Genomic DNA, 24,063 nt, shown 5'->3' on the forward strand with positions numbered 1-24,063 from the left:
CACTGAAAGTTTTTGGTCAGTGCACGCAGTATTCTTCTCTTTGCCTTTTTTTCTTCTTCGCTTCTTTTTCCTACAGCTTAGCAGGTGCACATAACAGTTTTTTGATACACCTGGTGGTAAAACATCCTTGCATTTGAACAAACGAATAAAAAAGCAGCTTCTGTGCCTTAATATTGTGATAATTTGATTGTATGCGAACGTGTAATGTAAACATTTGCTCCGTCATATTGCATTCAAAAGGTAACAGTGTAAGAGATGCCTAAAGCGGCTTTTGTAAATGATCTGCTGTATATCTGTTTATTTTCTAAATTAAGGAACTGAATTGCTTGAGCAGAGTGCTGATGTGACTACTTGTGTGCAGCAGTCGCCACTGTATGCGGTGACTGCTGCACCAGCTTCCCCCCTTGAAAAGGGCATCTTAAAGGGACACTGAGGAGAGCACTATTAATATTTTTTTTATAGCAAAATCCGATAGTTTGGCATGTCATGGCTTTGTTGCCACTTGGGCGGCAGCGAAAGATGCATTTATTTCTAAGAATTTTGGATTCGAAGTTGAAAAAGTTTTTCCCGCCACTCTGATTCAAACTTGGGATTCTCCTATGACGACACAGGACTAAGTGACGTGAAACGTGACGTGAACATGACATAACGCAGACTCCGCGATTTCTGGTGCCAGCAGTGCGGCCTAGCAGCAGCCAAAATGAAAGCTACCGCCGGCCGCGCGTTGAAGGCATCTATCGGCTATTGCGGCCGTCGCTACAGTCGCTTCGCTTACGTTTGCACTGGCGTTTTGCCAGCGTTACGATGGATCTCGTTCTCGAAGTCGTCAACGAAGTTCTCGCAAATAGACACCTTTAGCATACCGTGTACCTTGTTACCGCTAGCGGAATACCGGGAGCCCCCCTAACGCCGGCGAGCAGGCGCTGATTGGTCCCGATGCTTCAGTCGCGCACGTAGCTGCCGGGCACGTGGCGCCATCTGGCGACGTCAAGGAGATTTGCGCATGCATTGGCTGCGCCTCAGTGATTTGTGGCCTCTCGGGTCCTAGAGTTGCTAGAACCATTGGTTCTAGCAACACTGCTTTGTCCTATGACGTCATAACGCTTGTACAGTCAAGCCCACTTATAACAATATTCAAGTGCCATGAAAATACCATTGTTATAACCAGTAATTGTTATAACAGGGTTGTGCCGAAAAAAAGAAAAGATGACAAACTTCAGAGCATTTGTTGACAGTAAATACCCGGAGGGGTGTGATTGTTCTAATGCCTGTAAAAGCTCGTCAATTCGAACTTCAGGGAACCGGAACTATGTTCACCGATGACCAAAGCACGGCCATCATTGCACCACCGGGAGCTTCGCGCACCTCCACATCACAGGTTTAAAGCCGGCTTTCCGAAGTGATTCTTACGGGAAATTCAAAAAGCATGCAGAATTAAGGGTGCGGTGACAGCTGACAAGTGAAAAACCGCGTTGGCTACATGCACGTGCACTGCACCGACTTACTGGTAGTATGAATGGCGCACATAGCCAATGCAGCAGTGCAGCAGCTCGCCTGACGCGTTGACGCCTGCCTCTGGGACACGTGAAATTTGTGTCATGTGTCTGGGACACGTGAAGTTAGCGAAGAACAGTGGAAGATGGGACAACGTATGCGCTGCCGGTGCCAGCCATAGCTCAGAGTGTAAAAACAAAGAAAAACACGTCTGCACATTTTTTTTCTGCAAGCGGCACACCCCTCAGTAATGTTAATAATGGACTGCTCCACCAAGGCTCCCTATCATGCTCCCTACTTTCTTCTCTGCATGGGCCCTTAGCTCAGGGGAACGCATTCACGGGCTCTTTTGCTTTCGTGGTGTCGCTGCGCCGGCTCAGTCCATTGGTCAGCTCCACACGCGCGCGCTTTTGTGTTGTAAGCATGGTTTTGCTGATGTGGTTTTAGCATTTCCTTGTTTTTTTTTTCTATAATGGTTGACACTCAATTACCAGGTTTAATTGTTATAACCAATAATGTGCCTTGACAGCATTGCTATAAGCAGTTTATTTTACCATAGAACACATGGTAAAACTGATGGTGCCATGACTGACCATTGTTATATCCGATATATTGTTATAACCAGTATTGTTATAAGTGGACTTGACTGTACTTGCGAGTTTGGCCTGTGGCGGCGATACCTGTATTTTGGTTCTTGCTCTTTTCTACGTTACAAGAGCTTTGTTGTCAGTATGAGTGGCGTTTCTGTAATCAGGAGCTGGTATTCTGCCGATACAAGCCAACTTCAATTTCTCCTCAGTGTCCCTTTAATGATAACTGACTTCACATTTTCAGGACTCTGTGATGTTTGCCATTGTGGCTGATGGAATCCTGCATTTATACTTTGGGAAGTTTTTAGTTTTAGACCTCCATCTTAGACCTCCTTCTAGCTTAGTACATTGTGCCTTACTTGAATTTATTATTTTTCAGTGCAGGAGAAAATGTAATGACCATTCAAGATGTGCATCTGTTATGCTAGCAAATGCAGGCAGAGGTGATGCCGACAGAGTGTTGTTTTTTAAGTACGAGGCACAGGTGCATTTTAGAGACTGATTTGTGTTGTTAAAAATGCACATGAATGCTCTGTCCTTGCTAGTGAGCTAAGTTGGTAAAAATGCACATGGAGCTGTATATTGCTGCTGTAATGAGCTGAAAATTTTTCACGTGAATATTGCTCTGCTTCCCTTGCAGTTTATTATTGTATGTGAAAGTTGAGAGCTGATGCTTATGATGACCCACTTTGTGTTGTAGGTGCTTCAGTTTGCTAGTGAAGCTTACTGCCATCAGCCACCACAAGCATGGATTAAATCTGTCCTGCTGGCCATGGCAAGTTCGCTGTGCACAGTTCATTTGCTGGCTGCGTTCTTGTGGAATCAGCTTACCACCCAGGTACTTGACGCTTGTGCAAGGGACTTTCAAATGAGAATAAAAAGTGCATGAAAATGACAATCGGTATATGACAAATTCCTGAATTTACAACATTAGTCCTTGTAAGTATCATTTTGTTTCAAAGGCAAGTGTAGAATAGTACTGCTTGATGCAAAGTAACTGGGAGCATGATGCTTGCCACTTTCACCACTACTTGCAAAACAGACATTATTCATGACATTGCACAGGCAGCTTTGAGAGAGTCCCTTTTCCATGACTTCAACAGTTTTTCAGAATAGCAGGGAAATAATACTGAAACAGCTGAAATGCTTAGCCGAAACCGAAACTCGGTTGTCTTGGTTGTGTGCCAATCTTGGCAGCTGTGTGGCATTTTAAAAATAATCAAGACAGAAAGGAGAACCTAAAATAAATTTCCTTAGAAAAAAAATTCTCGGAGCTGGCTTTTTTTAAAAGTCTGTCAGTAATATAATGTAAGCATTAACAGAGTTCAGCTTAGCAGTGACCCTGGGAGCTGATCTGTAAATGCATTTCTGAAACTGGCTTCTCTGAATTGTTTTAAAAAATATTTCCATTTCAGAGAGTTGTGCTTGAAAAAGCCAAATTGAAGGAAATTTTGCATTATGCAGAAAAACTACTGTGACCTAGTACAGCTAGGAAAAATGCTTGGTGTAAAACAATGTGCTCTAAATTTTAGTGTCAGAAGTGATGTGTAAAAGTCTCTGTTTCCCAACAAAAGATGAAGAAAAATATTTAATACAGGTCAGCAGAAATGACATGGAACACAGGATCAGTCTAGCCTGGTCATGCATGCCTTTTGATTGTGCATGTGTGTGTATTGCTGGGCAGTGCAGGTGTCCAGTGCATTTTAGCAGCAATAACCATTAAGCCACAAGACAAATTTGGCCAAACAAGTGTATGTTTGGCATTTGGATGTGCCTCATGAAATGCATTGCTGGTGTTTTCCTTCACATTTATGTCTTGATTGCCCGTTTGCGTATTTTAGTGCTTGTGTGCTAGTGCGAGCAGTGGAAACAGGTGCACCACTCTGCTAAGTAATGTAGTGCATTTTTAGCCTGAAATATTCTGGCGTTGTGATAATGATTGTCTTGTTTAGTTGTAGTTGTTGATGCAGCTTACTTTGTTGATAATTTAGGGTGAGTTTTCACCAATTTGTTGTCACAAAATGTTGCAACAAGCTTGTTAGTTAGCTTAGCGGTGACAGCAACACCGCTTCTAGTGTCCTTCCACTGGTGTCTGTCGTTTTAATTCATACTGCAGTCCGACACGTTCATGCACTGATCTGTCAACAGTTTTGTTTGCTGAGGCGAGCGATGCCAGCCAGTTCTGAGACCGAGTGTCTTCTCTGATTGTCAGATTTTTGTGACACTGTGTTCTAAATGCTGGATACCTAGATACTGAGCACTAAAACCAGCTGTCAAAGAAATGAATGCAGATGTGAGTGCATCTGTACAGAAAAAAATGACAGGTGTCATCTTCATAAAAAAAAATAGTAATGAAAAGGTAATAGCACAAGTAGAATCTTTATAGCAAGAAGTAATGGTAATAAAAGTTAGAAAAAGTGTTCATACCTTTTATTTATTTATTTATTTATTTATTAGGTTCTCAAAGGCCTGAGGGGTAGTTGGAGAGTACGGCAGTTATGACAAAAAATTATTTTCGATGGCAGTTTTGAATTGTTGAAGATCTTTTAAGGAAGTGATTCTGTTCAATTTGAGCAGATGGTTTATGGTTTATGGGGTTTTAACGTCCCAAAGCGACTGAGGCTATGAGAGACGCCATAGTGGAGGGCTCCGGAAATTTCGACCACCTGGGGTTCTTTAACGTGCACTGACATCGCACAGTACACAGGCCTGTAGAACTTCTCCTCCAAAGAAATTCTAGCCGCCGCGGCCGGGATCGAACCCGCGTCTTTTGGGTCAGCAGCCGAGCACCATAACCGCTGAGCCACCATGGCGGCTCAATTTGAGCAGAGTACTATTACTCCCAGGCCTATATTCTGCCCTTTGTTTCTGTGCTATGCTGTTGCCCCCAGCCTCTCTTTTTTTTGTTTTCATTTTTTCACTGAAAATTGTTGGCTTAGACAAAATAAGATGCTTTGTGTTGATACTGTAAGTGTTATAGTGATTTACTGCTGCATTCGCAGCAGTGTAACAAGACTTATGTTTTAGAGCCTGCTATATCACTTGCAAGGCCACCAGTAATTCAGAATATCGGGCCACAGAATTAATATGTTAGAAGCTTCAGAATTTTTTGCAGTGTGTTGCAATTGCACAGTGCCCCAGGGCTGCTCGCCTTGCTCTCTCAGCAATTTTTTCATTTGTGTGCACATGTTATGCATTGAACTTTCAGACTGAAAGGGCATGAAAAATGCAACAGATAGTACCATGAACTGCTTCTAAAACAGTCATGTATTAAGCATTTTTATGCATAACATACACAAAGCATAGGCCAGCCTCTTTGGTGCACAAAGGTAATGCATTTGTGCTCTTTGTCACACAGCTCAACATCTGTGAATATGTGTGTGCACATATTCATAATATGCATATTCATTCATAATTCTTTTTGCATAAGCGACAATGACAGCAACAACAAAGTCCCAGACTTTTCATGTTGCTCAGGAGCAAAAAAAAAAAAGGCAATAGATGTGCTGTACCCCTGCCTTGCTGAAGCTAAATTTCAGTAAAGTAGGCCTTTTAGTGATATGTAGCCCAATATATAGTTGAACGGTAAGAAGGTTGTTTTTGCAAACGTATGAATGGATTTAGCGTTTCTAAATGTTATGGAAATTCTTGGAACGGTAAGAAGGTTGTTTTTGCAAACGTATGAATGGATTTAGTGTTTCTAAATGTCATGCAAACTCTTCTTGGTGTGTAGCAGACAGTGTGTATGTGAACATGTGGTAAGCATAAGACAAGAGAGTCCTCCTCAGCATTGATTGAAAATGTGTTGCCATAGTTGTCTGTGATTCGAGTATCAATTCCAATACTCACAAAACTGAAAGCTTTGTGTCTTCCCATGTCTGTTTCCCGCGGTTTACTGTGTTTGATTTTGACTAGTTACCTCTCACAGTGCAGTTTAGGAAAGGTTCATTGTGTTATAGTCATAAAGGCCTCGACCATAGTTGTGACAGTAGTGTTTCACATGCATTGGTATGTGGAGTGACCATTATTATGAACACTTCATACCTCTTTTTATGCTCAATGTGCATATTGTTTTTCCTTATTATGCACAAGTGTGTCTGTATGCACATTTGTGTGTTAATTTTTGTTTATGCTTATCTGCTCGTATATTGATCATGTGTTTTTTTTTGTATGTATGTAACAGATGGACAAACCAGCTGCTGAAGTTTTTAGTCACTTCCTGCTTTATGTGCCAGCAGTATGGGATGATCAGCTTCTAAAGGTTTCTGTTCATGGGACTACCTACACATCTATGCATGAGGCTGTTTTCTCTTGGTTGCCGCTTTCTACATCGCAAGAAAGGATGAAGTTTCTACAGTTGAGTTCATGTCTTAAATACTTTCTGTGAAGTGTACCATGGATCAATTGTTAAGGATTTTGGGGTGGACCATGAATTAGTGCCCTTTGGCTCATGTGCAGAGCACTGTCATCCAGCTGAGAACTTCAGTGGGATTCTTTCTTGAGGATTGCATGTTAATTTTGCCCTGTCAGAATGAACGTGTATTATGTTTAACACGATATGCTTAACTGCTGCATGTTTGCAGTGATTTTATCATAGGTAGACATTGAGAATTAACTCTCGTTAGCAGAAATAGAAAAATCTTTCATTGAAATTGCAGCGCTCTAAGCTGCATTGACCCTCACATCTATTCATTGGGCCTTCCGTGTACACATTGGCTGCAGCTAGCTGGCTTGGTCACATTTGCTTTTCCTTATCCTGGGACTGCATACAACATTTATCAATTATGTGTAACAGTGTAGCTAAATTTAAATGCAACAAATGAAGTGTTCAGCCATTTTGCAGACTTTTTTATTTTGCAATAATTTCATGTTTTCATGGGTTGGAGTTCAGCAGTAAAGCATGAACCAGTTTAAAAACAGGCTTTACCTTTTTTTTTTCTTTGTAAGCAGGTTGTACATTAAAGATATGCCTTCAGTGGGCAGAATGCTAAACACTCACCTCATTGCAGGTTATCAGTCACCTATCTTACAGAAGCAGCCAAGCAAGTGCCCAGCACCTCTTTGCCACCATGTGTGCCAAAGGTGTTGCTAAAAAAGGTAGCACATTGTTTTTATTATGTTGGCATTGTACTGCTATTATCTTCTGCACAGTGGGGCTTTGCTGTTGATCTTTGTTTTTTTTTTTTATAATTTCAGTTTCAGTTTGTGATGCAAAGGACTGAGTCTAAACTTGATGAAATTGAATCTGATGCTTGGAAGAAGTGCTCAGAGTCACCCATAGAAGACTGGATTCAGTCTGGCAAGGTATGGCTTTGGCAATCAAGCATTTAAAATGTTGGTTCTTGTAAGTGGACATTGTTCTTTGTTTTTCAGCTGTCGGTGGCAGAGTGGGTGAATTTTGAATCTCAGATCAGTGATGGTATCAATTCTACTTCTCCAGTCTTGAGGTGAGGGAACGTTTGCTGAGCTTTAATGTTTATGTGGGCTCTAAGTCTAAGTGTTGTGTTGCGTTGGGTTTAATGACGCATAAACAGCTAAGGCTATCATGTGCCAAGCTCAGGGTCGTTCTAAGTCTAAATTAATGACAACTTTCACATTATATTTGCTAAACTGACTACTGCACCTGTTTGTAAGAGCTGCTAGTACATTTGCTTGCATGGGGCAATAGGGTTGACAACCATGAATTCTCTTTTGAGCATGTTGCATATCACCTATGTATCCATGCATTTGTCGTGCTATCACATAGGCATCTGTTGTGGTCTTGCACAAGATGTGGAAACATAGACTAAGGCAACATTGTTTCATTCCAATGATGCCCTAATGCTGAAAATGAAAACTGAGAAGCACTGCAATTAAATGTGGGAGTATTTTACATGTATTCATTGCTGCTACTCTGTGATTCTGTCCTTAACCTGCCGGTGTGCAGAAGATTTTTCGGTAGTCTTTTAACAGCCTGGTGGCACACACAGTCTAGGACAATGACCACTCAGCTGTACGCTTGGTACATAGGGCTCATATTATGATGTCCACATTTTTATTAAATATTTCCCCACTGACCTTCAAACACCTAAATGCAACTGATTCTGCAGTGGCTGTGCAATAAGTCTTTCCTCCTGGACTGCAACTTTTACATTAAGTGGTAGAACGGAAATATGTTGCATCAGATGAAAGTCTGGGGTCTTCTCTTTTTCAGGAACTGATCACTTTCCAATACAGTTCCCACCAACAGCAATGCACATCTTCCACTCTGTGCACTAGCCTCTGCATGTCATTATAGAAGATTGAAGATGGCTGTTCCCCTCGCTCACCTTACAGCCCAGACCTCATGCTGTCAGGCTTCTGGCTGTTTCCCAAGATGAAGGAACATATGAAGGGTGTGCACTTTGCGTCTGACAAAGAGGTTCCTCATGCAATGTGTTGTTGGTGACATCAGTGCCCCCCACTCCTCTACAACTGCAGGCAGAAACTAGTGCACTGGTGGCAGACGTTCATTACCGCTGGTTGAGACTAAAGGGGAATCTTGTTAATCCCAACTCATTTAATTGGAACTTGGAGCTTGTTCGAATTGATGCTTTGGTCCCATCATCACATGCATTAAAAATGCTCCTCTCAGTTCAAACTCCACAGAATTTGAACAAAATTTCAGTAATTTTTGAGTTTGAATTACCAAAACTTGACAGTATATTGAAAAGTGATGTGCTCCTTGGAAAGAGACTTCAAGTCTTATTGCATGCAACGTCTTTAATTTCATCGCTTAATAAGTAACAGTCCAGAAGGCAGTACTTACAAAACACCCCTAGCTGCTTATTCAAGGCATAAAACTTGTGCTTTGTTTCTTTTAACTCTCTCCTTACCATGAAAAAATGACCGATTTTGAGTGTTCTAAAATAAGTATTATTTCTTCAAGAAGTGCTAAATGTGCTGTACATTGTGATAAATGAGACTGTAGCTTATTGATTATACTTCCAAACAAAAAAAACTTATTGAAACTTTATTGGTTAAATATGCTGGCAGCACAAAAATAAGCTGCTGCACTGAGCCAGAAATTGATTACAAAAAAATATAAAATATACAAAAGTTTGCACATGTTCTTAGCTACCATTCTTGCGATTTTCACCTGTGTACATAATACACTGCATTTTCCGTGGCCTTTCAAGTTAGGTAGTGTGACTTATGTGCACGGTGTAAGAATATATTTAGGTGCTGACTCTGCGCCCGACGGTGCGACCAGATCTTGTTCGCTGCTGTTTGCGCTTCTCTCGAACGCGGACAGATGGCGCCATATGATGGGGGCTTGTCTAGTCACCGAGCTGTGACGGCCGTAATGCGGGTGTTGCACGATCATTTGGTGCCGCGGCTTCCATGTGCACTTTGTTAAGTGCGGCAAGGCACAGAAAGATTGAAACTGCTGTTGACACCGAATAATTTTGGCCGACTTCGTGTTTTACTTGCTGGGACTGCGTGAAAGGGTGGAACAGCAGCAAGGACGCTGCCCTGCGATCTTTCCGATCTCGTTATCAAAATGCGTTCACTGCAAAGTTTTTTCCTTCATCCACACGAATGCTGAGAGCATAGTTGATAGACGGACTCTTGAAAGGTCTGTCGCAACACGCATGCTCCCACATTTGGGCCAAAGAGCCTATGCGTACATTCAGACATTGCTTGAGCAGTGTAATGTGCCGACGCTGTGATATGATGCCCGCCGTGCAGAGAACATGGTTAACTTTGGCCAACTGGGGTTCTTTAATGTGCAGAGAAACCTCAAGGGCGCTTCCGCATTTCGCCTGCATCAGAAATATTGCCTCCGCAGCCAGGAATAGAAATCGCACTCTTGTGCTGCGTTGCGGAACGCCTCCACCGCTATATGAACGAGCATAGGGACCAAAAGAAAACCAAAGTGTGCATTTGTGACATTTTTATGGCTAGTGCAGTGCACTTTTAGCTACGCGATGCGAAAATGGTTAGTGGAAATTCCCCTGGCATTCCTCCTGCCAAGCTCATTTTTACGCCAACACCGACGATGCTGAGCTGTTGTCTCCTTCAAGGAAAGACTGGCGTGCCTGCGCAGAGGTAAAATATTTATGCGACTCTAAACTAGGATTGGCAGATGTCAGTTGAGAATAATTGCTGTTGGCATGGTAAAGTGACTTGCTGACCTCAGTAATGTTGGGTCATGAAATTCTCCACCGAGCGTTCAGGGAATGGCAAATTATGCAGCTGCATATTTTTTATAAATGTTACTGGCATGTCTTTCCATGTTTTGTGGAATCAAGATGTACAGCAGGTGGAAACTGGCCACGAGATGGCCGACCGAAATTAATTGCTCTGCTGCCATGGCATGTGCAACAAACGCTGAGCACCTAGAATGTTGAGGACCCGGACCAGTGTACAAGAGAACAAACCTTAGCACCACGAATGCCGATGAAGACGGAGCTTGCACTTAACTGAGGAGACGCCTGCAAGTTTCCTGGTGGAAGAAGGGCATGTTCCTTGGTCAGCTGATGTACTCCCGCCACCTGTGCACAGTTTCTTTTGAGAGCTGCATGATGGATCGGCGTCTTTTTGTTTTTCACAGCCCGTCCCCAAGGGCAGTGCGGCAGCAGTGGGTGCGGACCGCTTGCTTGCCTGCTTGGCACACGTGGCTGCAGACTGTCGTTTTCTAGGGGGCTTTCTTGAACTTGCCTGTTTTGTCAGGCATTTGGGACATCTAGGAAAAGTACTGGGCACAGCATTCCCCAGACATGGTCACTCAGTTGCAATATCCTATCTGCTCTGGGGATTCCCTGGCACCAAAATTTTAGGCGAACAGGCTCCGACACAGCTTTAAAAAGTGACACTTGGTCTGGGCAACTCTAGTAGCCCGATCTGCAGTTGGGTACGAGGCATAACTGCATCTAGTTGGCTTCTGGACACGGCTGGACCCCTCAGGTGTGCCACAGCAACAACCAACACGTCACAGCCGCTATGTACACAGGCCACGACGACTGTCTACGGCGTCGGCCCGCGCCACCACGCGCGTTTGCACAACGATCACTGCGGCTGGTTCAGACTGTGACACAAAAAGCTAGTTCTAGCAAACTTTGTTTGTGCACGGTGCTTACCACAACGTGGAAGCCGCAATTTAACGTCCACACTTTGTGATGCACTCTGGCAGCGGAATTCACGGACAAACACATCCTAAAATGGCACTGAAAGCTGTCCAAACTGCTCAGCCCCATCCGCCGCGCCGCAAGCGAATGGCCACTACTCCACAGCGCCCCCGCGCCGCTGCGATCGGCGTATGTAGTAGAGGGCGAACATGATCTGTGTGCACTCTTTGCCGCGGCTGGCGGTCAGTGTCAACACCTAAAATATTCTTACACCGTGCTCCTGTGCCTCTAGAGAAAGCGGTCCTGTGGGGACATGAAGTGGAGGTAGATGTGGGATGTGCTGCACATTACACTTGTTATGAGTTCTGTTCTTGTTTTCTTTATAGCAGAGCTTACGCTTCCTACTTTTTTCATTTTTTTCTTTCGTTTTGCAGTGAATGGGTTCTATGGGTGGAAAGGGGGCATGGCCTTCCGTGACGTCATCATAATCAAAAATCTGCTGCAGCATTTAGTAAAACACCTTGGCAGTATGTTGCAAAGACTTTAAAGCACCATATAAAACCACTTTCATCATTTACCAATCAAGCGCACTGCATAAAATACAATGTTGAATGGCAAAACGAAACACGCACGAGCACATGCTGATGTCACAGGCCTCTGTGACGAAGTCTCGCAATCAGAACTGAAATCTGACCATTCCACATGATTATCTAACTCACCACTCCTGCTCTAAAGGAAAAGTGCTCAGTGTAGCTCTTCGCCTTCCAGGAGCGCGCGGCGCAGCAGACGCCATGATCGTTGACCGGCAGACTACGTCCGGTCAAAGTTTCATTTTTCACGTCGCCTCCTCGCGTTTGAAAAAACAAAACTAAAACCAAAGAGATGGTGTTATAGAAGCAAACTAAATAGCACAGCTTGTCCAAGAGTGCTGAATTGAATTTTTTACGGCTTGTTCAAAACGTCGGTCATATATGACCCATGGCCTATGGTGTTGTAAGGAAAGAGTTAATATATTTATCACCCATTCAAATACTGAATTTTTTTTTATTTTCAGACAAGACTATCTTCAGTTCCTTGCTGATGCTGACAGTGCAAGATGCTTGTGCCTAACACTTCTTCGAGTGCTGGTTTCTGGCCCAGGAGTACCCAACTATTCCCACCTTCAAATCTTACTGCAGGTGCTCTGCTAGGCTTGAAAAGTGTACTGGCAAGGAACAAAAAAGCTTTTGTTTTTCTAATGCAGAGCCTGATGCTGAACCCACCAAGTGGCTTCTTAGACAAAGCAGTGCCGTTTGCAACTGAAGCACTGACTCAAATGGAAGCTGAAATTGCAAGAAGCTGTGTAGATGAGGCTGAGATGGCAGTGAATTTTTTCAAGTGAGCAATTTTTTTATCTTCATGTAGTAATTGTATCTTATATCTTTTGCAAGTAAACTGGGATGTCATCATCACCTTCATAATTAGGTTTATTTTTGATGGCAGTTTTAGTATGTGTACATTGTCATCTGGGCTAGTTTCGTTTATGCTGCGTCCCATTTGACTGATCTTTTGTCACTACTCGCTTACTGCCTACCCATTTTCTTTAGTACCTTTTTGGTCAGTGATAAAATCACCAGTGGAGAAGTCTGAAATTTTTTCTGTGCCATAAAGCAAATGGTCTCAATGTTTTGTCTTCTAACAGCAAAACTACTGTCCTACCTCTTGTAAAAAGGGGTAAAACAGCGGTAGAACTGTGATGAATTGTTCAGTGGGGAAGTTCAAGTAGTGTTACTTTACTGTTGGCATCATTATTTTACAAAGGTTGTGCAGTTGCACATCTTGCCTTTTTAATGTTGTTTTATGCAGGATGTATTGTCACCTGCCTGCATACTGCCTTCTAGTCAACCGAAGAGATGATTGCCCTACAAACGAATCTGTGAAGCTTTTTATAAGAGTGGTGAACAAATACTTGGTGAGTTCATCAACTTGCATTGTCTTTGAAAAGTTCCTTGCCTTGCTCATGTCATTTGATGTAGTATTATTTATTTCCTGTTTCCCACGAAACATCATCAAAGCTGTCTGTAAAAGGTACTTTCAAATGTCCTTATTACAGTGCCATTCATGATACTGCTGTCTTGAGCTGCATGAGCTTTTGGGGAATGCATTTAGGCAGTTTGCATAGCTGTGGCATTGCTAGCTTTTGTAACTCTTTATGAAAAATTAGCTGGGTTGATTGGTAAGTGCCTGTTGTGCTGCAGTGCACCAAGAAATGAAGAACTTTGGGAAGACAGAGGGATGAAAAAAAAAAATCTCTAAGGCACATACTTCATCTTCTCTTTGTTCCTTGGTGTAGTAGCACTGAACAATAAATTGTAACATTGTGCTTGTGGTACTGTAAATTGGCATTTTGGCTTGTGCATATGTATGGTTACTTTTCCTGCTAATATTTATGTGCATGCTGCAGGTTTTGTGCAGTCAAGAAGAAACACCTGGTTTGGCTTTGCATTTGTTCAAGGTAATGGCTCAGTTTCAAATCTTGTGATGGTCCTTTCAGTACGTACTATATTTTACGTTTGTAAAAGGTCTAAACCATTCCAGCCATCTACTCCATTTTTTAGGCATTTCATTTACTCATGCTTGGCTTGATTATAGAAATTTTCGGAAGTAATCAAAATGAACTTTATAGTAACCTACAGAGAAGCTAGGTAACTCGTTCGTGGTAGAGCACCATCTTTACTGAATGAGAGTAGCAGTCAGGGCTAGTTGGTTCATTTACAGCAAGGAAAAAGCAGCACAGCTGGTGAGGACGACAGAAAAAGACAACACAAACATTCGTTATTGCCAGCTAGATTGGTTTATTTGCGACTGCAATATATACCAATGAAAGGAGGAAAAGGAGACAAAATTAGGAAACACTGCGTAGCCAAGGATGCAGAACTAAAAGGTGTAATCAGTGCATGTTAAAGAACCCGGGGAGTCGAAATTAATCCGGAGCTGACCTCTGCAGCCTCCCTCATAGCCCACATGCTGCTTCAGGATGTTAAACCCCACAATTTACCATTTTTAAAAACAGCTTTTGCACCTCTTTGAAACCAAAGAGCCTGGATAAGACTACTCCTTTCGCATGAGTAATCATCGATGGTGTACTGACACACTTGTCTGCTCTTTTATGAATGAATTAAGCCTCGAGGATTTCTCTGTAATTTTTGTCCTTATAATGTCTCAAGACACGTGCCTGGTCAAGTTGCAGTTGGCATTTTTTGCTTTTCTACCAATGTAATGCGAGATTAGTGCCTGTGAGTGTTCTTAGGGAACCGGCGTGCTCACATAGCGGGCCATGGAGGCAGTGCCCCATCTGGCCGACCCATGTGCTGCCATAAGTGAGCAGTATCTCATATATCACACCTGACTGGCATCTAGCATAGTGGGTGTCGTGTTTCTTGACACAGCTATGATGGGCCCTTGGCTTTATCATAATTCACTTTTTGACAAAGCTTTACATATGATCTTTGTCCTTGCCTCTCCTTGATTGGGAATGCAGCCTCTGGCAGTGAAATTTTAAATTTTTTTTCTTGTGAGCATTCAGTGGACTGTACAATAAGCACACCAATTTCATTGCTGTAAATACAAAATTTCACTGAAATATTTTAAGTAGCTTTGACATTATAACTTTTTATATGCTTCACTGCTATACCAAAATTGCAGAAAGCCTGATGTGACAACAGTGCGTGGTAGGAGTCTGAGTCACTCTTCAGTTCTACCCAAAGGAATAGCTGACACAGCGATATTGTCCAAATATTTTTAGCGGCCTGATATTTTCTATGCAGAATGTTATATTCACGCTTGCATAATGTAATCATTATCGTCATGCCAAATTAGTGATGGATTAAAAAAAAAAGAGAAAGTAATTAAAAATATAGGAGCATCACTGCATAAAGAATTTATCAAGGAACCCAATGCAACTACACTTTCTGCAAGTAGTGCTCTCAGGTCAAAGAGCACTTATGAGAAAACTGCCATTGCCATGGAGATGTCAACCAGTTTTTTGCTATCTACGGTCACAAAAACGTTTTTTAAAGTCACTTCAGGGCTGAAATTTTTCGGGATATAATAGAAAGTCCTTATATGTAAGAAATCTGGTGTTTGCTAGAATTTGATTTTTTTTTTTTTAGATTTTTATGACGTCGCGTCGTCCCTTAGGTGTGAACTGCTATCGCTGGCTTCTGTGTCGAAAGTATTCTTGCAGCATCTTGATGCATCTGTGGTAGCATTATTCATTGTGGTCTAAAAAGGCATTATAATTAGCTTTTGTTTTTACTGAAACTGGAAGTAGTGCTGCTGAGAGGTCCATGGCTGATTGATCAACTTCTTGGCTATTACAGTCTACTAAATGTTGCAGTTGCTGAAAATGATGAACAGCCTCAGCTGTGGGAAGCAGATGGAAGGTTTTTTACTTTGTTGCATGCATGCATGTCCCAGTTCCAGCTTATTTAAATACTGTTGTTATTTGTGCCTGTCTGCGTGCCTCCTTTTCTTGTAATGCCTTTTTCTTTCTACCAGTTGTATAAAGAAATTACATGACAGAGTTTTATGTTTGTTTATTGCTAGGAAGTAGCATTATGTGTAGTAGTGGTCACTATGTCAATGTTTCTGTTGCACTTTCTTTTCTTCAGGGTCTTTTTCAAAGCAACTTGTCTAAAAGTCATGCAAGCAATATTTTGGAACAATGTCCCATACTTGTGCTCTACCTTATTCGTCACTGGAAAATTGTTTCACCAGTACTTGCCCTTGAGTACATTAAGTGCGAGGAACTGGACAGCTTACTGACTGGCATCAAGAAGCTGTACACTTTAGCTGAAGAGTAAGTTCATATTGATTTTGTGTAATCAAATGCACAGTCAAATCACGCTCTAAAGAGTGTGATTTGATTCTGCATAATTTTTTACGTTGTTCAGATTGAGAGTTGAGTTGGTCAGATTGAGAGTAAATCACTGACAAAAATTTATTGTACAGCTTTTCAGTGCTGGCATTGAAAGACACAACTTCTGTGATTACTGTTGTACTGTCTGTGGAATCAACTACTTTTCTCTGTCCTCTTCATTTTGAGCTCCAGCCTGAGCTGTGGATTCAAAGCACAAGCTCATGGTTAATTATGCTTGTGCACATGTTTTTGTCTGCTGCATCATTAATACATTTGCGTATGTTTGTTTCTAAATGTAGTGGCATTTATAGCTGTAGCTCTTCATACTGTAGTGGTTCGAGCATCTGCCTCACATGCGGGATGGTGTGGGGTTCGATCCCCAATGCCGCTGGTGACTCACCAGTGATACTGTAGGTACAAGCTTTCCCTTGGCCTGGTGCTCGACCTCTCTGGGATGAAATACTTAGCAAGTGGGTCTTTGACCCCACCTTGAAAGGACGAAAACACCTTGTGCCATGGTGCTCTTTAGCCACAGATGCCCTTGCACCATGAAAATTCATCGTCATCATCATCTTTGTGCACACTGGGTTTAGGTTCCTCTGGGGAACCAAGGCAAAACTATCTTTGTTGTTTGTGGGCGTTGATGGAGAAGAAGCCATTTGAGGGAGTTTGCATGCTCTTTGTAGAAATGTGTAAGAGAGCTGTTATCAAGCTTAAAAATGTGGTGTACTTCTGTGCTCTTATACTACGCATTTCTGCCGCGAGCGCTTTTTTGGTCTAGTGTTTGTCCAAAGTGGGCACACACTGCAAGTCTTGTAAGAGTTCTGCACAGTTGGATGCAGTCCTCTCTAGTGTGACTATGTGGCCAGTAGCCGTAGTTTCACTGCATGTGCATGGCAAAATGGAGTATTGTAACCTCTGGGCAAAAATTTGGAGAAAGAAAAGAAAGGAAAGACAGGATGATTAACCAAGGAATATCCATTTGGCTACCTATGTATGGGGAGGGGGATGAAGGGAGCAAAACAGATGAGAAAAGGAAAGTTGCGTTAGTTCATCATATGAATAGAACATGTTCATGTTGATTGGATGATGTAAGTATGAGAAAAGGTGTGCACTCGAGAGTTGTAGCTATGTTGGCACTTGGGTCACACCACAAGTCGGTGGGCAGGGTGAAGGGTTACCTGAAGAGTGTGTGCAGGCATGCGTGTTTCTTGAGGGTGATTAGGCATGCATAGCTTTTAAGTGGCAAAAGCTATTCCAAGGATAAATGGGCAAAGCCAGCTGTGGAAAGGTGGCAGATGGAAATGTGTTGCCGAGGTCTACTTCACTACAATTCAGGTCTTTTGTGCGAGTCCACTAGATTTTTCACGCTGAAAGAAAAAACTGGTAATGGCGCAAGAAACGAGGACACGGAAGGCACAAAAAAGACAGGACTGTGCCTTCCGTGTCCTCGTTTCTTGCGTAATTACCAGTTTTTTCTTTCAACATGAACCAACTTCCCCAAACTAGAGTTTTACGTGACCAGATTTTTCACTTCCACTTTATAATGATTGTACTTCACATTACAGGCATGTTCATGTGTGGCTTTTTATATTTTGCTTAAGGTTCATAGGGGGCTCTGAGGAATCTGGAAAAAGGCTGTCAAAGATTACCCAAACCTGGCTTCCGGGATTTGTGCTAGCCTGTTCTCTTAGTGCGCATCAAGTGGTACCTCCACATTTTAAAATCCTGAAGCCTATGGTGAGCCATTTTTAATTGTTGGTATTTCTTTGAGCTATTTTCACCAATTATAATGTTTTCTCTTTTTTTCTAGGTGCAAACCATGGCAATACAGTTCCTTATGTTGTTGTGTAAAAGGGATAATAATGTAAGTATAACTGGTTATCGTGTCTGTGTGTGCATGCTGTTTGACTTTATGCAATCAAATGCTAAAACCTGAAAAGTTCTGTCATTTCTCTTAGTTCAGTTCAGTTTATTTTATTTTATTAAGGCTGCATGTAGGAGGCATTGCTGGGGCTGTTCAATAAGTTTCGCTTCCGCAGTTGTAACTTTTTTATCAAACGAAAGAACTGAAAGATAATTAAAAAAATGTTTGGAATGTCCTCTTTCACTGTAGCATGACTTTCCAGTACAGTCCTCACTTGTGGAGGTGCACTTCCGGTACCACTTCTCTGGTTTTGCCTTTAGGAGTGCTCTTTGTGAGCCTAGTTGGTACATGCTTTCTGCCAAAGAAAGCGTGAAATTCAGGCACTACACATTGAGAAGCAGACCAATGAGAAGCACTTGTTTCTGATTGTCTTCTCAACATGTAGTGCCCGAATTTTGTCTCTGGCTGTTAGTCTCTGTGAGCCATTGCAGAAGAATGACAGCATCAGTTCTGTGATGTCTGCCTAACCTGCCTTACATCCTGGACCTCACATCATTGGGCTTCTGGTGGCCTGCTGCAGTAGCTGAGTGGCCATTGCATTCAGCTACTGAGCCCAACATTGTGGATTTTATTCTAGCTGCAGTGGCCACATTTCAATGGAGGCGAAATGCAAAAATGGCTATAACCTTTGCGCACATTTTGGAGCCTAGGTGGTTGAAATTAGTCTACAACCCTCCATTACAGTACACCTCGTAGCCTACAGTGTTGCTTTGGTGCATAAAAAAATTATGGTACGATCAGAAATCTGATGCAACGATTCTGCAAATGCAGTTGGATTAACCCTTTTGATGCTTTTACTCTAAGCCGAGGCTTCACACAGGCAACAGGATTTTTCTGCAGGGTGAAGGTAGAAGAACGTAGGTCGAGGGTGGCACTGGGTAGGTTTTGGTTTGACAGGGTTTAAAGTCCCAAAGCTACCCAAGCTCTGAGGGAGCTTCTACATTAACTAATTTCAGTTCTGAAGGGCATGCACTTCATGTGTGACAAGGATGAAAAGAGGTAACCAGTGCAGTATACCTGTGGTGACATGAGCAGCCATCCCCATTCTTCTGTAGTGGCATACAGAGATTAGTGCATCAGTGACAAAAATGCATCATCTTTGGTGGGTGCCATATGAAAAGGTGGAGTGCTCTAGGAAGAGAGGACATTCCTAAATTTAGTGTGTGTGCAACATCTTTCAATTGCACCAAGAAAATTACATCTCGGCAGAAAAGGCTTATTGAACACTGCTTGTGAAAGACATGTTTTCTGCAGGTACAAGTGCACAAGACAATATTTTGCATGTTGCTCATCTATGTGCAATGAGTACAGACCTTCTTCACTATCAGATTTGGCGTATGGAAGGAGGCTCCTGCATGGCAGCCCTGTACCCCTTCGGCCGCCATACTTTTGCGAGGTTTGAAACTAAAATCTCGGAACTGAGGAGCGCTTGTGGGCCCAAAAGACCCTGCACAAAGGGAGATGTGGAGGGGGCAGCACACCCCACTTCTCTAATAGGCGTATCGAAGAGCGCTGACAGAAGGCTCCTCCCCTACGCCTTGGGGTGGGAGTCATTATCGGATTTGCCAGACAGTAGGATTGTCTTGATAATGTGGGCGCGGCACGATGCGACCGCCATCTTGTTGCACGCCACGCAGGTGACGTCACCTGAATAAGCTCTATAGATTCCCAGTAAACTGTTTCCTTTTTTTTGTGTGCAGAAGCCTAATGGTGGCTTGAAAGTATGTCTGTCAAGCTTCTTGCAAGAAAATCCAAACCTGTGCTCTTCTTTGGAGCCTGCCAGTTTCAACACTGCTTTGATGCAGAACCTGATGTCTGCCCTGGACTTCTTCCTGCTTCTTGTTTTCTGCTTCAGGTAATAATACTTTACTATATAGGCACTGTACCTTCAAACAAAATACTATGAGCTGGCCATGGCAGGTGGCTAGCATGATTGTTTTCAGCAGGAGTGTTTATTGTATTTTCACCGTATGATGATTCAGTGGAATGCTATTTATTCAAACTCATTTAATTTGAATGTCCGGTGTATCAGAACTGACATTCAGTACCATCACAATTGCATATTGCAATGAAAAAAAATCCTTTAGTAATTCGAGTGCATCAGTGTATAGAACGATTAATTCAAACAGGCTATGTAGCCAGCTTCTTGGCCCAGCCAACGCAACTCAGCAGCATAGTGGCTTACTCAGTGTTACATCAGTGCTAGCTCACTAGCGAGCTGCAGCCGAACAGTGGCCTTTTTTTTTTTGTGTTGCTAACTGCAGCTTGAGGTAAAATGTCTCATGGCTAACTGGATGCCATTTCATATTATAGCCTTGTTGTTGAGAATTTGGAGCGGCAAGAACCCAAGAGAAGCTGTTGTATGAACACTGCACTTTTGCTCATGACTCATATTGACACAATAGATGAGGATGTACTGAATGTTGGCATGTCTTCTGCACATCTCCAGGTATGCTTTTGGTATATACGCAGCTCTGCTAGTATAATAGCTGTGGTATACATTTTTGTTAAGTATGCTAATTGGTTTCAGGCTGAAGGTGTGTGCATGCCAATATCAATCTCGGCTCGGCTGTACTCATTGCTAACAACAGCACCACCGAAAGTGCTCAAGTCCTTGCCAAAAGTGAGTTGCTCATATAAATCTCTGCTGTCAGATAGAAGCTAGAATGATCAGTGTTATTTATGGTCGGTTTTACTGCAGCAGCAATAGAATTGATACATATTGAAATACTCAGCGAGGGCACTACAAAATGTTCCTGATGGCTGCAGAATTTGTACAATTTCTGAAGTGGGGCATTCCAGTGAGAATGCTTTGTCGTTCTATTATTATGTATCACAAAACAGACCAGGCTTCTACCTTATAAGTATAAATTGTGATTATTTCCACTCTTCAACTTGTTTTACTTTGGCAGTCTTTAAATCGACTGACAACTGATTTTTGAATGCCCTAACTTTTTCCAGCACATTCGAAACCCGGCGTCTAAAGTGTGGTTGTGTTAAAATAGTGCAAGAGTTTTTAAGAATTTTTTGCTCAGTGGGCCATGAAGCTTTACAAGTAGTGTGACAGACAGATGAATGAAGGGATAGACACCACAGGTTTGTACTAGCAACCGAATTTATACAAAAAACAAGGTGTGTAGACTGCACTACATATGTGCAGAGGGTAGAAAGCTAGTCAAAGAAATAAGAAACTAAAATTAACAGAACACCATTAAGCACAGATGCACATGTCACTTTAATCGAGGTATGCAATTTCACTAAAAACAGTGGATGGATGACTTATATCCCCTATCACTCGGGCACAGCTGAACTCACTTCAACCAAAGTAGTCTGTTTCAAGGGAGATGCATGCCCTGTCATACCTCAGTCCTTCAAGGGCCATGGACCAGGGGTCTGGACATTTTAGAAAAACAAGCCCACTGCATAGATGAGGCATCGAAGATAACCTCTGCAATATATTAGAGCTATGCGTGCCCCGAAAAGCTGTAAAAATTCAAATCAAAGCCCGTTCGCTCTTTCCTTCGAAAAGCACACATCCTCATCCTCTACTCTGGCAGGTTGACGTCATTTTGAAAACCTTCACTAAAGGCATTCCATTGGTGCATCGTTCTGACTGAGGGGCCAAGGATGGGCATAGCCAGTTTTTTGCGTCGTCTGCTCGTTGCGCACACGCATACAAAGCCTGCATGTAGGAGAAAAAAAAAAAAACTGAGGAGGGAGCGTCCGGCGACAACTTGGAGGCCTAATCATAAAACGTAAAAATATAGTAAAATGGAGAGAGTCAGTTCCCCCCCATCCCTCATGATCATGCTACGTGATAGCATGCTGTGATATCTGCCCCGCTGTGTGTGCACTCCCTCCTCAGTTTTTTTTCTCCATGCAAGCCCCCCAAAACAAGGCTTTTAGTTAATTGTGCCAGTTCATGTATGCTTCAGTGTGTTCTGTGCGTATGCCGTGTCGTGTGTCGTCGAGCCTTTCCCTCGCTCGCACACTCGACACACTCGATCGCTCCGCACATACACTGCTTATCGCTCATTCATCTTGTCTACACTGCCACTGTCCTGGTTTTTCTTGGCTGCGTTGAACGACAGGAGCTTAGGAGCGGAGAAAAGACACAAATGCAGAGAACACATAAACATACACGGAGAAGTGGAATCGGGTGGTTAAAACGGTGGGGAGGCCTCAAAAAAAAGAAAAGTCATGAAAAAGAGGCTCGCTAACTGGGGTTGTCACTGACAAAAGCAAACAGATATATGAAAGGATGCGCTTGCTAACAAGTTTAGGTGGTCAAGCCGATCGAGTCTCTCGATTGTTCAGTGTGCGGAGAAAATGCTACAACGCTGTTTCGATGCTGAGGACAAGCAACCTTATATAACACGGAAGGCGTGGAGTGCAGAAAAACATCTGTGAGCACAGCGGAGCAAGGCCACAAAGGCACACGCGCCAAGCTATGCGCAATGACAATGGAGACGCGGGGGATGAACACCGGCCGGTAAAAGACAGGGGTCAAGCAGTTTTGTTGCTCACCCAAACAGGAAGGGCAGGGAAGAGAGTGGAGAAGGTGAAAAAAAAAGAAGCTTCAAACAAACAAAAAACAACTGGGGAGAGGAAGGACAAAGCAAAAAAAATGCGTCGAAACACCACGAGGAGACCCAAAGAGCAAAATAGAGAGGGTGTTGGGAGACCTGCCGTTCCACCATGAAATAGACTGGGTAGCAAAAAGCAAGAGAAGAACTCTTGGCAAGGCGAGGCCATGACCTAGACATGTGACGTACTCCACGCTATTAATGAGTCTTTTCAAAAAATATTTGCAGCTGCGCCTTCTGGGGATGATGCTTCGCTACCAGAGAGGTAGAAAATATTTTCGACCAGAGGGTGGTCCGTGGCCCTTTAAGGGAAGGAAGTTTAAGAGGGGACACGGCTTTCAGCAAAAAATTTTACAGCGAAAGCTTTACTTAATGACGAAAGCTGCAAAAACCATTTCATTGATAAAGCCTGACCCTGAGTAAATAAATAAATAAAAAAATATGTGTGACTAGGGTTCGAACCCGCGGCGGCACGAATAGATCAGCTTTGGTGGCCTGTGCATGAAAGCACTATGCTATCACCGCAGCTGATCACGCCTCATATTAAATTGCAACACAATCTTGCACTGTGCATTACACGTTTTCTTCATCTTCTGATACTACTATTGAACTAACATCGTCGCCAGACATGCCGACAACCCAGCAAAGCAAAACCATCAGCCAATCAGGCTAAGCACATGCTTTTGCACTTCTACTCGGTTTAACTACATTAAAACCCTACCACTTTTTTTTATTTCTTCATATGTTTACATGAAATTTGTTGAGAAGATTAAAAATAATTTTGACTACTGTCACACAATTTTGCTGTTATATCTCCAGAAAATTGCTTTGTAATATATATTTTCTTCTGAATCTTGTGAAAAGGCGGCAGTGTTAAAAAAATGTGGCAGAAGGCTGATTCACCGTTCAGTGCGTTCCTACTGACATGCTAGAGGTCAAGACATTCAGAATATTTTTTTGGCAAAGCACAAATTTTGGTTGTGAATTTTTGAAATGCAGTTTCCGTTGAAATATCTAGAATGGAAAGATAATTTCATACAGGAAATTTAAAATTCAAAGAATGTCTCGACCTGCAGTATGGTGCTAGGAGTGCAACAGTGCAAATGGGGTCAAAATAGATAAAACAGTCTTGAAGCAGTTTGCTTCGCAAAATGAATTGCTGGGCAGCAAACCATAACGGAGAAAAACACCCCTTGTTCGGGCGTTTCCCTGCAATGCAGAGCTGCTGCTGTTCACGAAAAATTTTTTTAAGAGTACTTGCCGGTTATTTCAACAATAAAACTCCGGGACAGCATAAAAAATCGAGGCTTACAAGCGAATACAAATTAAAAAGAAAAAAAATTTTTGCGCATTTTTTGGAATTTCAACGCCGCGTCCCGGACCCTTAAAGGTGCACTGAAGAGGATTCTGAACTTGTCTTTTTGCCGCGGGAACTCGATCTACACGTTCCTAGCATTCTTAGAAACAATGACTTATT

The 24,063-nt window shown here is 42.5% G+C and overlaps 1 protein-coding gene across 7 annotated transcripts in view; it reads left to right on the plus strand.

Annotated features, from left to right (window-relative positions):
* Positions 1-24,063, plus strand: part of LOC149350808 (Fanconi anemia group A protein-like) — a 75,634-nt gene that overhangs the window by 23,589 nt on the left and 27,982 nt on the right. For 3 of the 7 annotated variants that reach the window (XM_089579952.1, XM_089579951.1, XM_089579953.1), the window contains exons 23-36: positions 2,785-2,922; positions 6,268-6,440; positions 7,094-7,181; positions 7,281-7,388; positions 7,458-7,531; positions 12,228-12,351; positions 12,417-12,550; positions 13,019-13,124; positions 13,617-13,667; positions 15,826-16,013; positions 17,678-17,813; positions 17,887-17,940; positions 19,701-19,855; positions 20,531-20,623. In XM_089579952.1, coding sequence (XP_089436078.1) covers positions 2,785-2,922; positions 6,268-6,440; positions 7,094-7,181; positions 7,281-7,388; positions 7,458-7,531; positions 12,228-12,351; positions 12,417-12,550; positions 13,019-13,124; positions 13,617-13,667; positions 15,826-16,013; positions 17,678-17,813; positions 17,887-17,940; positions 19,701-19,855; positions 20,531-20,585 — 1,584 coding nt within the window. In that variant the 3' untranslated portion in view covers positions 20,586-20,623. Of the gene's footprint in view, positions 1-2,784; positions 2,923-6,267; positions 6,441-7,093; positions 7,182-7,280; positions 7,389-7,457; positions 7,532-12,227; positions 12,352-12,416; positions 12,551-13,018; positions 13,125-13,616; positions 13,668-15,825; positions 16,014-17,677; positions 17,829-17,886; positions 17,941-19,700; positions 19,856-20,313; positions 20,450-20,530; positions 20,624-24,063 lie in introns of those variants that run through there. The other 4 variants (XM_089579949.1, XM_089579950.1, XR_016290453.1 and 1 more) reach the window with 3 other exon arrangements.

The sequence above is a fragment of the Amblyomma mixtum genome, chromosome 3, assembly GCF_055824585.1.
Source record: "Amblyomma mixtum isolate Tamu chromosome 3, ASM5582458v1, whole genome shotgun sequence".
Taxonomy (NCBI): domain Eukaryota; kingdom Metazoa; phylum Arthropoda; class Arachnida; order Ixodida; family Ixodidae; genus Amblyomma; species Amblyomma mixtum.